Source organism: Gambusia affinis, linkage group LG17 (genome assembly GCF_019740435.1).
Source record: "Gambusia affinis linkage group LG17, SWU_Gaff_1.0, whole genome shotgun sequence".
In the NCBI taxonomy this organism is placed as follows: Eukaryota; Metazoa; Chordata; class Actinopteri; order Cyprinodontiformes; family Poeciliidae; genus Gambusia; species Gambusia affinis.
This window is the reverse complement of record NC_057884.1, coordinates 3,231,719-3,248,766: the sequence shown is the minus strand read 5'-3', so window position 1 is coordinate 3,248,766 and position 17,048 is coordinate 3,231,719. Positions and strand designations below refer to the sequence as shown.

The following is a 17,048-nucleotide window of genomic DNA, read 5'->3' as shown; positions in this document are numbered from 1 at the left end:
ATTTGAGTTGAGTATGTTATAATTACTCGTCCTTACCAGTAGGGGGCACCAAATCATTCCGTAGCTCTTTGTGGTGTAGAGGAAGAATTGGATCCCTTTAGCATTAAACCACCTAGCTGAAGTTTAGGTAGTTGAACATCATAACACTAATATAATGTTTACATTTAAAAGCAGGGAAGTTAAGATATTGTTTTTCTGAACTAAAAAAGATATTCGATCTATTTTCTTTTTTTTTATTTTGGCTCTACGCTGATAGTTTTGGGGGCGCAAAGTGAACTGCTAGTCATCCAGCTAGCCTTGTGGAGCTAGCTCAGCTGTCAGCTGTTTGTTTTTGTTTCTGTTAAACTGCTTTCTTTCCCTTTTAACACATGAGTGTTTCGCTGGTTGTTATCCGTCTGGAAATAGCCGACCAGTCTCCTTTTCCACGAGGTTTTCAATACTCTGCTGGTAAGTGAGCATTTCCGAGCTTCTGTTTTGAAAGTTAGTGTTGAGCTAAAGACTAACCAGCAGTGACAGTAAAAGCAGCTCTGCTTCGCTGCTTTTTCGCTGGCTGGTTGTGCTGGTTTAATGTTGAGGGGTTTTGTGCCGAGATGATGCCGTTTGTCTCACCTCTAGTTGAAGGCATGTCCGAGGAGGAGCTCCGGGAAAAAAGTCTCGGTTTAGCCAAACATGCCTTGAGTGGGAAGAGTGAGCTGGAGAGAGCAGCCATCCTGCACCAGCATATGGGCAGCAGAGCCGTGGGGGACATGGTGATAGAAACCTATGAGCCCGCCTCAGGTAAGCCTTTATACATATGAAGAACTGGGAACACATTTTTGTGCTTAATTTCACCTTAATAGATGTTACCTTGACACACACCGCCAACCTAAACATTGTTAGAGACCGTGTGTACACTATGAAGGAAACGTGATAGTAACTGTGGCCTGTTTTAGCAGAGTATTGCGCTCTGTCACAACACAAAAAGTGTGTTTATGTAACGTTAGAACTAGAACTGATCACACTTTATGATTTTTGGCAGACCATGGTCATTGCCTCTGATTGAGCTAACATTGCGTTCCTCGTGCAGCAAGAAGTGAAGAAGGAAGCAGCAGTCCTCAGAGTGCGCAGACGGAGACGCCGGTTTCCCAGGAGACCAGCGGCGCTTCGCAGACGGCTCCGGACTCGCCCTCCAAGCAGCTACCAGAACAGATCTCCTTCTTCAGCGGGAATCCGTCGGTGGAGATCGTCCATGGCATCATGCACCTCTACAAGACCAAGTGAGTCGTTGTGGGTTCTGATGGGACACGTTCTGAAGACTGATACTGGGGTCCGTCTGCCTCCAGTCTGGAAGACGATGGAGTTCAATTTCAGTATTTTTCAGATCTGGATAACTATGGAGGAAGAAAGAAAAGAGAAGGGATTTTATTTCCAGTCCAGTATCCCATTGTCTAAACAGCTCCTCTCTTTTTTCTTCCTTTCTGATATCTTCCCTTCCATCTTACCTTTATCTCTCCTTTCTTTTTCCTCATTCTCTCTCTTATTTCCATCCTCTTCTTTTCTTATTTGATTCCTTCTACTTTAGTTCCTCGCTTGTTTCCTTAATTGTCTTGTCCTTTCCTTAATTCCTTCCTAGTTTCCTTCTGTTGTTCATTTGTTCCTTGCTCGTTTTTTCTTCTTTCCTAAGTTCTTTGCTTGTTTCCTTAGTGCCTTTCTTGTTTCCTTCTGTTTTCCTTAGTTTTTAATGTTTTTTCATAGCTTCTATTAGTTTCCTCATTTTTTCCTTATTTCTTTCCCTCTTTCCTTTTTATATCTTGTTTCCTTACATTGTTTTTTCCTTGTGTCCTTCTTCCTGCATGTCTTTCCTTCCTGTAAATTCATGCCTGATGTGTCATTTTTGTATTTTATGTTTTAATTGATTGTGAGGTAGTAAGAACTCTGGATATTCAAGTTTTTCAAATCTGTTAACCCTTAAGCCTGATGTGAACTGGGATGTCCTGCTGCTCTCCTTAATTACTTAATTACTACTAATACAGCAGAAATAAATAAATCAATCTTTTTGTGAATGTAAAACGCCCTTTTTTTTGTCCAACCTGGCCGCAGTAAGATGACGTCGCTGACCGAAGACGTGCGGCGCAGCGCCATGGTGTGCATCCTGACCGTGCCGGCCACCATGACCAGCCACGACCTCATGAAGCTCATGGCTCCGTTTAACGACGTCATGGAGCACATGAAGATCATACGGGACTCCACTCCCAACCAGTACATGGTTCTCATCAAATTCTCCTCTCAGGTATTGAAAATCTTTTGCTGTCTGGTTGTTTATGGGTTAATCCAGGAAATATGCAACAAATTAGCAAAGCATTGTTGCCGCGTTGTTGCCTTTGAGGCAATAAAATGTTTATTTTTTTCATTTAAATAGAAATTTTATTTTAGCATTTGCATCATTTAAATGTATTTCTTGTAATATAACATTGCAAAGAAAATATTCCAGCAGAATATTCCAGTTTAACCGATTAATCGTCAGAATAATTGACAGCTGATATGATCGTTAGTTTCAGCCCTAATTTCCAAATGGAAATGATCTCTGCATTTTCATATACTTGGTTGTTGTATACATTAGTAACAATGTAACAATAAAAAAACTTCATATGAGCCTATGAGTTTAATATAAGGCACAATGTTTGTAAAACATTGATTTGTATCCTAAATCTTTCGGGTTTCCCGGGAAACTGCCCTTTCTCTACTACTACTACTACTACTACTATTACTATTACTATTACTACTACTATTACTACTACTATTACTACTACTCTATTTGTATTTATTTTGGTGAGCATTATTAACATTCTGAAAGTTGGATCAGCCAATCAGGAGCGCCTCTGCCGCTCCAGGTAACTGGACCGTTTCTCAGCACGCCGTCTGCTTTGCGTCTCCCAGGGCGACGCCGACAGCTTCTACACGGCCTGTAACGGACGCCAGTTCAACTCCATCGAGGAAGCCGTGTGCCAGCTGGTCTACGTGGAGCGAGTGGAGGTCATAAAGTCTGAGGATGTAAGAATGCTTGTCGTTTCCTTCTGAACCTGTTGCTTTGCTCTAATTCCAAGAACAAATTCCCACAAGGCAAGAGGCTCACAGGTCTGTTAGTGAGCCGTCACTTTAAGGTGATGCGTGTTTGGACAGACAGACGGCTCAGACATGCATTGGTTGTTGTATACATTAGTAACAATGTATACAACAACATTGTTGTATACAATGTATACAACAATGTTGTATACATTGTTGTATACAACAATGTATACAATGTATACATTGTATACAACAATGTATACATTGTTGTATACAATGTATACATTGTATACAACATTGTATACAACAACATTGTTGTATAGATTGTATACAACAATGTATACAACAAGAAGTAAGCTCTGCTACTTCTTGACCTCCGACCTCGACCTTAATCACTGAACCACGTGGGAGAGTCGCTTGGCTGCAGGTGAACAACGTTTCTGGGAATTTTTTCCAGTAAGCACAGAATCAATCGCATAAAGAGTTCAAATGATAATTAATTTGTCTAGTTTGGTGTCAGTCCATTTTATTTATGGTTTGGTTGTGTGGTTTTTTAAAAATGATTTTCATTTTGTTTATTGCTGCACCGATCTGATATTGATATCTGTATCAGTCCTGAAACTGAAAAGAAAACAAAAAAAACTAGATCAAGTATCGGTGACATTGAGCCCCAGCTATAAGGGCAGATCTATTCAGTCTAGTTCTATGCTTTGTGCTCTGAGCAGCAGCCGGATTGATTATTGACTTTACATTATATTTAGAATTCCTAATTGCACTTTCTGAACCATTTGGAAGGTTTATTGTAATTAGTTTTTTTTACGTTGTTTTTGAGAGCCAACTTGCATTATTGTCGATACTTGAAAATGGCCTCAGAGCAACAACATTATCGTTTAGTGAAATAGTTACTGGAATAGTTTACTTTGTCTCAACATTCTTTTGTTTGTTTTCCCAGATGAATTTGTTGTTCCCATATTGAACATTTCAGCTTTACTTCAAACAAAGTTAGTCTTTACTAGTGTCTCAACCCCGACCTTTAACCTTTCCTGGTTTCTCCTTCCACTGATTCCTCCATCTTTCTCCTCTTCCCCGTCTGTTCCGCTGCAGGGAGCCAGCCTGCCGGTGATGGAGCTGACCGAGCTGCCGAAGTGCACCGTGTGCCTGGAGAGGATGGACGAGTCGGTCAACGGCGTCCTCACCACCCTCTGCAACCACAGCTTTCACAGCCAGTGCCTCCAGCGGTGGGAAGACGCCTCGTGAGTCCAACACACAGCCCTTCCTTCTCCGAAACGTTGTGTAACACTTGGTTAGCGTCTCGTTCTGGAAGCTGTTGTCTTTTGTTTGTTTGTTTGTTGTTGTTTTTGTTTCCGTCCTCCATGTTTGTTCTTCAGTCCGTTCTCTCGGTGCCGGTGGGCTGCGTTTCTCTGATTGTCTCTGCTTCGTGTTTCTGCGTGGTTCTGGATGTCTCTCAGCTTTGTGTGACCTGTTTGTTCTGCTGTGTGTATTTTTCTGTTTCACAAAGGACCTTTGACCTCAGCTGAGTGCGCTGTGTGTTTTCTAGGTGTCCGGTGTGTCGGTACTGTCAGACGCCAGAGCCGGTGGAAGAGAACAAATGCTTTGAGTGCGGCGTGCAGGAGGTGGCCCATCACAACTGACTGATGTTGTTTATTGAACTTTTCTTTTCTTTTAATTGTCCTGTGTTTTGTTTTTTTCCCCCTGCAGAACCTGTGGATCTGCTTGATCTGCGGGCACATCGGCTGCGGGCGCTACGTCAGTCGGCATGCCTACAAGCACTTTGAGGAAACGCAGCACACCTACGCCATGCAGCTCACAAATCACCGTGTGTGGGACTACGCTGGAGGTAACCGCGCTCCTGATGGCTGGGTTTGTGTGGGAAAACGGGGCGGCGACTGCAAATATATCGATGGGGAACCATTTCTGTTGTTGCTGTAATGAATTTTGTCCACAAGGGGGCAGAAGAAACCTTAAAAATGTCAAAAAGGGAATCTTTGTTTTCATCTAGAGTGGAATTACTAACTTCCAGATAAACTGTAAACCAGAACAGGGCAACAGCTCCATGCGATTTTAGTTTATTATTCTTTTGTTATTTTCACATCATTATTGTAAGCATTATAAATAATTACTCATTATATGTCCTCCCTCTGCTTTATTCTGTCTAGGTGCAGAATCATAGTGGAAAACATTTAACCACTCAAGTAGGACTGTAACTAACGATTATTGTAGTAATCGATTGCACTATCAATTTATTCTGACGACTAATTGATTAATCGTATAAAACAAATCGGCACATTCTTCAGATTTTTCAATTAACCACTTAAGACCTTTGTTAGACTATATTAAAAATATACTAACTGATGAAATAAATAAAAGATTTTTATTATAATTTTTCTTTTTTACAGAATTTGAACCAGGTGAAACTAAAACTGTTTGGGATTTACAGACAGAGTTTTAACTGAAAATGTAATTAGTTTTGGCTTATTTCCAGCTCTGTTTAATCAATTAATAGTTGATTAAACAGTTTCAGCTCTAAACACACACATGTTATTATTCCCTGCTAGCAGACGCTCTAATATCCTCAGTTGAATTTCTGAAGGCTGTGTAAACAACCAGCCATGCTTGTAACTTTACCATCTCCAGCAGCTGGAAACCAGAGTATGAAGAGTCTTTAAAAATGTTTTTAAAACCCCATGGTGATATTTAAAGACCAAAGGCACTGAAGAACCGAGTGGGAAACGGTTGTTATGGATTTGGTGGAAGGTAATCAGCTGTTGACCCGTTGAACTCTGTGAGAAAAACTCACTGAGATCCGATTAAGTCCTAGAAATTGAGTCTCATTAGCTCACGCGACTCTGATGCTAATCTAGGTTGTGATTCTAGACGTGGGTTTTCTGGGTTTCTTTGTTCGAGATTTTGTTTTAGATTTTTTTTAAATTTTAAAATAAAGAAACAGATGTGAACATGGTATTTACAACGTTTTGATTGGCTGCTGTTCCCTGCGGCTCCGCCTCGTGTTTCTGCTCCTGTAGTGATCTGGTGCTGAGTTTGTGTCTTGATTTTCTTGATCTGGTGGAAACATAAGGAGCTGCTACTAAGTCAGCAGTAGCACCAGATAAACTGTTAGAGGGAACATTTCTCATAGTTATTGACCTGTTTACAGAACATCTGTGGCTTTTCATTCTTCACCATTATAGTCCAGCTTCTGTTTTTCTTACCTGTCTGCCACAAACATGAATCAGTTCTTACCGGTTCAACCCAAACTAACAAGTTGGGATTAAAACAAACTAACAGTGAACCCGTTGCTTCACTTGATATAAAGTGGATATTTTCATATTCAGCACTTTAAATGCCGAATATGTTTTTTTTACTCTTCCATTCTGCAGATTTATTAAACTGAAACAAGCGATTATTTTACTTATCGATTATTCTGGTGATTAATCGATTAATCGGATAAAAATTATTGCCACATTCTGCAGGTTTTTCATTTCTTTCATTAAGCTTATTTTGTCCAATATTTAAAATGTATATCATTTTTTTGCTTTTTAAAAATAGTTAAACAAATATTTGATTGTCTTAAATCCAATAACGACACATTCCTTTAATGTATGTTTCATCATTTCTACAGCTAAAAACCTACTTTTCACAGAATTTGTTCTGTTTTGGGTAGAACATATTTACAAAGTTTTTTTATGTTAAATACAAAATGTATCTATATTTTGTTGACTTTTGCCCTTATTACTGCTGTAACTGTGTTGTTTTCTCAGCAAATGACCTTTTTTTAGACTATTATCCAATGAACGATTATTTGATCACTAAATTAGTTGATCATTATTTCAAGAATTGATTAATCACAACTGAGCCGATAAGTAATTTCATCCTTACTGTATTATTAATGTCTTAAAGACCACATGTAATTTGCACAGCCTTAGCTTCCAGTTGGTGTTTCAGCTCATTATGTTTCATTTCTTTTATGTTTCATAACTGGGCGGCCATGAAAAGCGCCTGATGTGGGCAGAGTTTCCTGCCTTAGCCCCAACTGACCAAAGATCACAGTTCCACTTAAAGTCTCAGTAGAGTTTTGCAAACTCAATATGTTTACATTTATGATGGTAGGTAATCTTAATCTTGCTCCACTTGGCACATACAGGAGCTTCCAATGGTTGTCATAGAGACTTGATAACACCAAGATCCCATTCTTCACTAAATTTTGAGAGGGTTCTTTTATTTATTTTTTTTATTTCTCCTTCCATCCTGCTCTCTTACTCTGTTGGTGAGACAGAAATGGGTCCTAATGACCCAGAGATACATGGTGTCATGCAATCAGCCATTTCTGACCAACAGAAGAAAAGTTGAGAACGAATTTCAAAAATGCTCGAGTTACATTTATTTATTTATTTTTAAACCGCTAGGAGGATCAACAATTGTCCCGACGATGATTTTCCTAGGGGTTTCTGCCTAAAAGAGAAAAGCCTTCCTGTAGCGATCGCTGTGTAACTCTTGTGATGCAGATAACTACGTGCACCGCCTGGTGGCCAGTAAGACCGACGGGAAGATGGTGCAGTTCGAGTGCGAAGGAGACACTTGCCAAGATGAGAAAATAGATGCTCTCCAGTTGGAGGTAAGCAGTTGATTTAATTTTTTTTTTAGATGAGATTCGGTTCCCCTGAATGAGCCCAAGACAGATCCCAACGATCCGCCTCCATCTGCAGTACTCCTACCTGCTGACCAGCCAGCTGGACTCCCAGAGGATCTACTGGGAGAACAAGATCGTTCATCTGGAGAAGGAGACGGCCGATGAGGTAGGGAAGCAGCAACGCGTCGTGGCGTCGTGTCAGGTCCTGACTTCTGGATCCAAACCCTTCAATTCTGCTCTCAGATCAACAACATGAAGGCGAAGTTTAAGGAGACCCTGGAGCGCTGCGATAACCTGGAGCAGCGATTCGGAGAAATCAGCAAAGAGAAGCAGAGCTTAGAGAAAAAGTAGGTTTGTCTTTTTAAATGGGGAGAGTGAGAGAGAGAGAGAGTGTGGGTGTGTGTGTGTGTGTGTATGATGTGAGCTCACGCCGTCAGGCCTACAACTATTAGTAATCAGTTTTTCTGACGATTAATCGGATAAAAAAATTGGCACACTGCAGATTTTTTAATTTAATTACTTAAGTTTATTTTATATAATATTAGAATTACATAAAAGATGCAAATAAACATTCAATTCATTTTTTAAATAAGAAAATAGACATTTAGTTCCCTAAAATGCAGTTACTTTATTGTACACTTGATCATTTGTAGCAAAGAATGAATCTGCAGCTTGAACGTTTCTGCTGGACTAAACATCAATATAGTGTAGAAATAATCTGGTAGTTATTTTTTGGATTAACCTATTAATAGCTAGACAGCATAAGATGCTAGAAGTTTTTTACAGAATTTGAACCAGGGGAAACTAAAATGGCCACTTGAAGTTTCAGGTAGAATATTTTTACAGACAAGTTTTTTTTTTTTTTTTAGTGTTAATAGAAAATGTATGTATTTTTGTATAGTTTTAGCTTAATTACAGTTCTGAGTGTGTCGTTCTTCCAATAAACAATTAATGGATTATTTCAATAATTGAGTCATCATGACTAAGCACTTTATTGTATCTTGTTGCCATGGTTTTGTGACTGTTCAGCTGCTGCTCCACTTCTTACAAAAACACACATTTCAGTGTAAATGTGTGTCTTTACTGAGAAACTAAAGGAATCTGTCAATTCCAAAGAAACGCCGATATCTTCTCTAACCTGACTGCTGTTTCCCTGGATTGCATAAAGTCCTGCTGTTAATCATAGTGTTAAAGGAAAACGGCTCTTTTCCAGCCATGCTTGTTTTCTTTACGCGTCGGGCTCTTTCAGGTGCTCTCAGCTCAACGGTCGAGTGCTGAAGCTGAGCCAGGAGCTGAAGGAGGAGCAGGAGATGAACCGCTGCCTGAGAGCCAATCAGACGCAGCTGCAAGCCCAGCTGGCCGAGGAGGAACGCAAAGGAAAAGAGAGCGGTAAGTCATGGAGCGTCGTCCACACCTAGGGCACCCATTTAATTTGACATTATAATTTACATGTACTTATGTTTATATCTTGCTCTCTACTTTGCTTTATTTTGTCCCTGTATGTTTCTTGTTAGAAATAAACCTATTGGGGGGGATTGGAGAACAGTGTAGAACCAAAACTTCAACAAAGATGTCAAACTTTATTCAGCTAAAAGTTTACAAAACAACAAATTAGCGCAATAGAATTTATTAAGAAACTTCTATTTAGGGGAAGCTATGTGCGCTAATGGTTTTCAAAGTTAGCTAAAGCACTAAACGAAGGATTAGCTCCGCTATGCGCGGATTAGCGGACATGTTGCTGCGACTCCAATAACAGTTAGCATGTCTGTTTCTGGAGGAGAACACAGAGAATACAGATTTACAGTCATTAGATAATATACATTGTTTTACATTAGAATGAATGAGGCGATGTTGTAAAGAAGAGCGGTGGGAATTTCCTCCACGACGATTTGAGTGACTGACGAGATCTGATGGAAGATAACTACCTGCCAAAAGTGGGGCTATTGACGGCCGTAGTTTATTTTTTCCCTGGGTGATCAACTCATTTTCAGATGATCTCTCTCTCTCTGTGGAACAAATGGTGGGCCGTGGAGAAATGACTGCTGGGAAATGTTTAGGCTGGTTTACATAATCAAATAAGTTCTTTGGCTCATTGTTGTCCTGTTTGTTCCCGATCAGCTGCTCCTCTATCAGGACCCGTTAGAAATGCCAGCTGGAACAGAATGATTTGTTTTTGACAGAATATAGAAGCACACACTCGCTCTCGCTGTCAGAGACTTACTTCCTCTTTACGTGGTCACATTTGCAAATGAGATGCAAATTACTGCAACACAAGCGAGCCGCAGCTATAACTGAGTGTGATGGTCGTCTGCAAGTGGGTGGAGAGGAGGAGGAATGAGTAGTACACGGGTCTTTATGAGGCAGATTCTCCTTTCTTGTTAGAATAAATAGCTTGAGGTGCTAACCCTTTGGAGTAACATTGTTTTTTAGTCTGACCATTATTACGTCCAGCTCTGGAATGTTTTCATCATGCCTGCCTGAGGGCAGTCTACCTGTGAGTTGGCATACCGGTAGTTTTCCTTTGACCTCTTGAGTTTTTATTGCAGGAAGCGTTCAGACAAAGCTCCCTCTCTACACATCCACCCTGTGAGGATTGGGACCTTCCCTTTTAGACTTTATGGCCCTCTCATAACCGCTGCAGCTTCCCTGTAAATAATGGCCTCGCAATGTTTCTTTTGTTGTGCCCGAGTTGTCGGAGGTCGTCCTTTAGAAGTAAAACAAGCCTTTCATGCAGCTCACAAATCTTATCTTTGAGTATTCACTCCCATGTCACGACCTTTCTCCTGCTGCTCATGTCAGGTTTCCTCGGATGAGCTTCGAAAGCCATTTATTTTTCCTCCAACATGTAAGGAGTGAGGATCGTTCATGTCCTGCTAAGCAGCAGCAGCAGCAGCAGCATGCTGTCATACTCCAAACACATCTGTCAGGACGGCTGTGAAAACACAACTCAACCAATATCATTTAGCTCAAGTGGAAAACATTGTTTTTATTTATTCAGTAGCGCTCTGTTCTTTTACAGGAGCTGACAAATGAGTAACCAGTGGAAAGTTGTAGCTCCACTCTAGGACTCTAGAGCAAGTATAGGAGTTTTCAGTCCATTAGAAATCAAGTCAGTCAAGTTTATTTGTATATTTGCACATTTGAGCAATAAGACAGTTCAAAGTGCTTTACACCTTCAAAGCATAGTACAGTAACTAATTATGAAACAAGGAATAAACATTATGTTTAGTCAAACGTCATCATCAAATTAATCACACGTCAAATATGTTGATCAGGGTTCCACTTACTACTAATGAAAGGCGGCTCTAAACACAAGGTTCCCCCCAGTGTTTACTTGCCCCCCACCAGGCTAATAATCTCTTATTGTAAATAGACAAATGATGTCCAAGACAACTGATTTGTATTTACAATAGTCATTTACAAATCATATAAACAGCTATTAACAGAATGTGGAAATGCACGCTTGGTCATGCGTTTCCACATGACCGAGTGGCCCTTAGCTTCCTCGTGTGAGGCGCCACTTATCAAACCAGGAAGAAACTACATCACCAGCCCAGCTGCAGCGCTTTTCTAGACTTTCCCTAGACACCTAAAACACGCAGGGCAGTGTGCCTCGAGGACCAGGGTTGGGAAACAACCCTTTAGAAGACCTCTAGTTTTTGGTTCTGTGACACATGGATGAATAGATGTGGAAACGGTGACAGGAATGTTTCAGAGAGAGTTTTACAGCTACAACCCTGTGGGCTGGAACTGACCCATGTCCACCCCCAAAGGGTCCTACACAGGAAAAGCAGGTGTGATGGCCTTCTAGTCTTTTTAGGAAAACACTGTGCTCAGCTGAGATTCTTGTGAAACAAGCTGAATCCATGCTGGTATGGGTGGGGTTACATCCCTGGCAAAATGGGAGTCTGATGTACCGGACATGAAAACGGTTCTTTTGGATTTGGATTTTGTTAGATCAGTTGACAGGCCTGCATGGATTTAAGCTATTAGAACTTGGTGCGGATTAATTCTGGGTGTTCAAAAACACAGAGTGAACACACAACCCTGTTGGTTTGTTTTTGTGTTTTCCACAGATAGGAGTACTACTTCTACGTTTTTCTTTTTTTCGGTCCGGTTTGTTTGAGGAGGTGTGAATGTGTAATCAAACTCTAACGCACAACAACAACAACAAAAAAAACAAAACACTGATCGTCTTGGTTCGATTAAAGTGAACTCCGGAGTCTGCTCCAAAAGCAGGAAGTGGACTACAACGCAGGGCATTCTGGGTCAATACCAAAACAAACGTGGGGTTCTAGCGCTAGCTGGAGAAATTGCTGCGACCGCCATAATCCAACGCCACTCCATTTTTGTTCACATTTCATCAAGAAGGAAGTTGAACTCAGTGTCTTCTTCAGAGGTTTTTGTGTCATTTCCCTCAGTGGTTCTTGGTGCAGCGCCACCACAGGCGAGGGGGGGAATAGGTTTTTCAATTCGTCTGTCACTCTCTAATCTTCCAGTATGTCTAATCTAATCGTGTTGATCAGCTGAATCTGATGCAAACCCTGACCTGTGGAGGAGGAGACCGAATATTTTTTATCCAAATACCAGATTCCTCTCTGCTGACATGTTGCCACTCCCCTTTGGTCACGTTATCCCTGCTGCTTTCTCTGAAACCACACACACACACACACACACACACACTCACACCCCAGTGACTCCAGCAGGTCAACCGAAACCGATTTGTAAGGAGGAGTTTGTGGTTGCACAGATCTGTCATCTGTTTTACAAAAGAACTTTTATTACATTTAAAAAAAATCTTAAAAGTTTTAAGAAGTAAACTCATGTTTGTGTGGAAACATGAACCACTTTGATTCCCTTGCATGTGCTGAAGTGTATGTTAGCATTGAGGCGGTGCTTATTATTCTTGGCAGGTTAGCTAACTGACCTAAAGTACCGACTGCATCTACTGACGTTTGCTTCTGTAATGAAAACATTTCTCTGTTCTAGTCGACCAACACACACACACACACACACACTCTTACACCCATTAACCAGAGAGAGTGTGTCGACTCTCATCTGGCCGTGGGAGGGTCAGTGCTACTGCTAATACTCCCTTCCTCGATCTGATAGTGTCGGCCGTTAGCTTCCTTATGTGAGGTGCCGCTTATCAAACCAGGAAGGACGTACATCACCCAGCCCAGCTGCAGCACTCTGGTTTCTGGACTTTCCCACTTTGCACGAATAGTTTTTGGGTTTTTTTATTTGTTTTTTTTACGGGGAATGCAAACTGTCTGAACAAACATCAGCTTTTCTCCTAGTATAATTTCGATGTTAATGCTGGTTCGGGGATTTCAAACCGGGGCTTTCGAAGGGATTTTGTCCCCTCTCTGATCCCGTCTGTTTTTACTGTAGATGTCGATGAGATTTGCTGAACGGGGAGAAATGTTTCCCTCTACAAACAGTTGAAGTATGAAGATAGGGAAGCCAATTTTTCATTATGTATGTATGTTAAAATTGCATCAAATATCATTTGTACAGTCATCTTTAGAAAATTGGAATATGTGTTCTGGCAGCATATTAAAAACCACATTTTGATCAAATCCACATTTCTGTATTGAAAGTATTGGGTTTTTTTTTATTGGTCTGATGAATGATTCTGACCTTTAATGTGGTGTTTTTGTTGGCTGCAAGTGAAAATTTGTCATAATTAACAGAAGTAGAGGCTAATGTACAGAATATGACTAACTGTTATGGATTTCTGTAAAACCAAGTGAGTTGTAATCTTTAGTGTAACTCAGCTCTGCTCCCTCCTCTTCTGGTGACTCGGATGATGACGGAAAGCGTCCGTCTTACCTCACACCGTTCTACCTCAGTCCTCGTCATGGTGACACATATTCGATAAAAAGACGTCCCTCCTACTGAGGCAGTGTCATTATTAAATGGTCTTAATATGCAAAGGGGGTTTTGTAAATTCCTGCTACTCCTCCATTTAATCAGAACTGATCAGAAATGAATGGCTGATTGCCAATATCCAGATTTTGTAAGGCTTTAGGATGATGCTCATTGTTGTAGGATGAATGCTGTTAAGATGCATCAAGAATCCATGTTCAACTGTTTTAAAAACAGAGTAAATGAGTACGTAGTTCAGCATCTTATCAGCACAGTTTGCATGGTTAGCATCGTTAGCTAAAAGAGGGGTTTTGTTAATGTGACCTGTCAATCGGTGCATTCAGTTGTTCCTGGTTTCTGACCAGCCAGTCAATATCTCTGCTAACACACGCTGTCCACACAGCCTTAAAAGTCTTAAAGAATCTGAAGTTAAAGCCTTAAAATGTCTTACTTTAAAAACAAAGAATGTTAGTTGACCTTAATTACGTTAGTCACAGGTCTTAAATTCTGTCATGTTTAATTATCGCCACTATTAGCATGGTTGCTAGCTAAACATACGAGATTAAACCGTTGGCAGAACTGTTTAATCTTGGATGTTCTATGTAGTTTTTTTTCTCCAGGGGTTTTTTCTGTCACTCAAACATTTTGAGTCGCATGCAGACATCAAACTTCCGTTCTGTAACTCGAGGCTACCGCTAACTAGATGCTAGTATAGCCTTGCTAACTAGCGAGCTTTTTTGCATCCATGTGTCCATTTATAGCCAGTTGGCTGGACGATATTTGCTCACCTCCGTTAAAAACCCACAAAATCTTATGTTTATTCTGTGCAAGTAAGCTCAGCACTGCTACTATATGAAATATACAATTTTCTTTTGTCGTTTTCTGTGGCGATTTGGGTCTTAAATTTAATTCATAGCAGTCTTAAAAAGGTCTTAAATTTGAGTTTGTGAAACCTGCAGAATTCCCATAATAAATAAAGAACCAAAGTCTGTCTGTTATTAATATTTAAACAGAAAATGTTCCTGTGCTTTATTGAAACGTGCTGCAGGTGAGCGAAAGGACGTGGTGATAACGGAGCTGCAGGAGCAGCTGAGAGACGTGATGTTCTACCTGGAGACGCAGCAGAAGATCGAACAGCTGTCCTCCGAGGCCCGCAGCGAAATCCAGGAGGGCCACATCAACATCCCGGCCGGCCAGGCGGACGGCGCCCTGGGCCCCGACGGAGCGGGCCCCTCGTCAGGGCGGGGCCGCCGAGGCCGGGGCAGGAAGAGGAAGTAGGCAGGGGCCCCAATCTGCTGGACCGCATTCAGGAACCATTACTGCAAGTCTTTTACTGCTGAGCTGTGGCGTTCCTTCAGAGGACAGCTGGACAAGAACAGCAACCATGTTTTCAGCTAAACGTTCCACTTTAAAGTAGCTTTCAAAAGGAAAAGTGGGACATCTCACGGATTTTGGGATGATTCAGCTGTTTCCTTTTAGTATTGCTGCTTTGGTTAAATAGAGTGTTTTATCTGTTTAAATAAGGGCTTGCAGTTCAAACAAGCCTGATAAAATTATCTGAAATCATATTTTCCCGTAAGCGTGAAATCAGGTCGATAAGCAGGAACTGTGCAGAACAAGATTAAATTTCTCTTTTTTACATTTCTCAGTCAGTGTTAACACTCCACAGGAAGGCAGGAAAATCTAGACGGAAAGACATTTAAACAGTAATATTCATACATTTTTTATGATCAGTAATCCACTGTGAGCGAAATGAGCTTTCTGCCCAACTGAGTTCATTTTGTCTCAGTGTTGCTTTTTTATTTTTAGATCAAAGTTTCAACATTTTCTTTGTAAATAATAAAAAGAGAAATGGTAAAGATTTTCTCTTTTATAATTTTTTATTTTTATTCTGCTCTATTACTAGCACTACTGCATATGACTGCACATTAGAACCGTTGTAGGTAAAAAAAAGAGTAAATTTCCTTCAGAAAACTCAGATTTTGAGATTCAGAGAAATGTTGAAAATTTGCTAGAAAAGAACCTCCGAAATTTTCATATTAGAGGGAAAAAAACCTGGAAATTTCAGTTTCTGACGTCAAAAAGAAATTCTCAGAAAATTTCTTTTTTCTAGTAAATTTTTGTCTTTTAAACTCAGAAAATTTGAAAGAAAACCTGGAAATTCCTGAGATTTTGTGGTGGAAATTCTCTCTTTATGACTTTTTTTTAATTTTATCTACAGTGGCCCCAGCATGTTATTTTCATAGAGAAAAATCTACTTCAGTTTGGATTTAAATATGATCTTGTTGCAGAAAAAGCTATAAAGAAGTAGACCAACAGACAGATTGAACACAGGAAACAAAATGTCATCTTCTCCTGGTTTTGTATTTACTGTACAAAGAACACTTAAGTTATTGTCATGTATAGTATGAAGCATTTCTTTGATCATGGTTTGTTTAATTTTAAAATACAAAGGGTTTTTTTCGTCATACTCTTTTGGGTTTTTTCTTCTGTCATTTGACTAGAAAAGGCGATGCGTTCACAGGGTGTTGGGGAAAAAAGAAATCTTCCTTACATATTTTTCCTGCTTGTGCTTTTCCCCTCTTACATTTCTCTCTCTATATATATAATAAAAATTTTTTAATTTTTTTTTAGATTAACATCTCAACATTTTTTGTAAATAATAAAGATCCTCTCCTTTTAGCTCCACTTTAAAAAAAAAAAGTGTTTCCTAAATTAGAGCAACCTGCCACTTTACAAAAAAAAAAACTTCCTCTTTTTGTCTCTGAAAACAATCAGTTGTGTTTTTGCTGTATTATTCATTAAGAAAACAAACATGTTGCCCTAATTTATTTTTTTATAATTTTCTCAAATGATAAAAAAAGACACTTTTTTTTTTTTTTACCAACTTGTTTAGCCATCTGTCAGGTAACAATATTTCAGATTTGCTTCTTGTCGAGTTTCAGCGGCAACAAAGTCAAAAGTGCAACTTTCTGTGTTGTGTTGAGTGACACGGCGGATCTCTGACTAATCCCTCTGCTTCCCACTGCAACACTAACAGTTTATGCGCAGCTGCTTGCTGAGAGTAAACTGTGTACAGAGGCCGAGCGCCGCGGCTCACAGACGCGCAAACTTCCTTCTGATAGATTCTCAAATGTCACACGGGCTGCAGGGGAACCATGACGACGTCTGTGTGAAGCATGCTTGGCGTGACCCAGCTGACGGGCAGCGATGCCGGGGCAGGAAGATCACGCTCCATGCAAACACGGTTCACACCTTTTCTATTTATATACCCCGTAGACATAAAGGTCCGGATGCGTGGAGACAGGATGTATCAACACCTGTTTTCAAAGTATGAAAAAAAACACCTTGTTTTAAAATGTGAATCAGCAGTGATCAGAAATCAAAAATAAAACTTTCACTAACAGCCGGCTGTGAGTCCACTTCCCCCTCAGGTCCTCTCCACCTTCCTCTCCGGAGTGAAGCTCTGTGAAAAAATAAAACA

At 40.3% G+C, this 17,048-nt stretch overlaps 1 protein-coding gene across 1 annotated transcript; it reads left to right on the top strand.

Moving 5' to 3' along the window:
* The first annotated feature begins 42 nt into the window (after positions 1-42).
* On the top strand, positions 43-16,037 carry LOC122819704 (BRCA1 associated protein). Its single transcript, XM_044096643.1, has 13 exons — positions 43-447; positions 616-777; positions 1,067-1,256; positions 2,080-2,269; positions 2,917-3,030; positions 4,150-4,298; positions 4,604-4,679; positions 4,765-4,903; positions 7,569-7,678; positions 7,770-7,859; positions 7,937-8,040; positions 8,943-9,082; positions 14,613-16,037. The coding sequence occupies exons 1-13, from the start codon at positions 369-371 to the stop codon at positions 14,840-14,842; spliced, it is 1,773 nt and encodes a 590-aa protein (XP_043952578.1). The 5' UTR covers positions 43-368; the 3' UTR covers positions 14,843-16,037.
* The last annotated feature ends 1,011 nt before the right edge of the window (positions 16,038-17,048 follow it).

Excerpts from the sequence above, each read along its gene's own strand:
- LOC122819704 (XM_044096643.1), top strand. The coding sequence starts at position 369 with ATGAGTGTTTCGCTGGTTGTTATCCGTCTGGAAATAGCCGACCAGTCT. Across the intron at positions 1,257-2,079 it reads ATGCACCTCTACAAGACCAA|TAAGATGACGTCGCTGACCG; the intron begins GTGAGTCGTTGT and ends ACCTGGCCGCAG. Across the intron at positions 8,041-8,942 it reads AAGCAGAGCTTAGAGAAAAA|GTGCTCTCAGCTCAACGGTC; the intron begins GTAGGTTTGTCT and ends GGGCTCTTTCAG.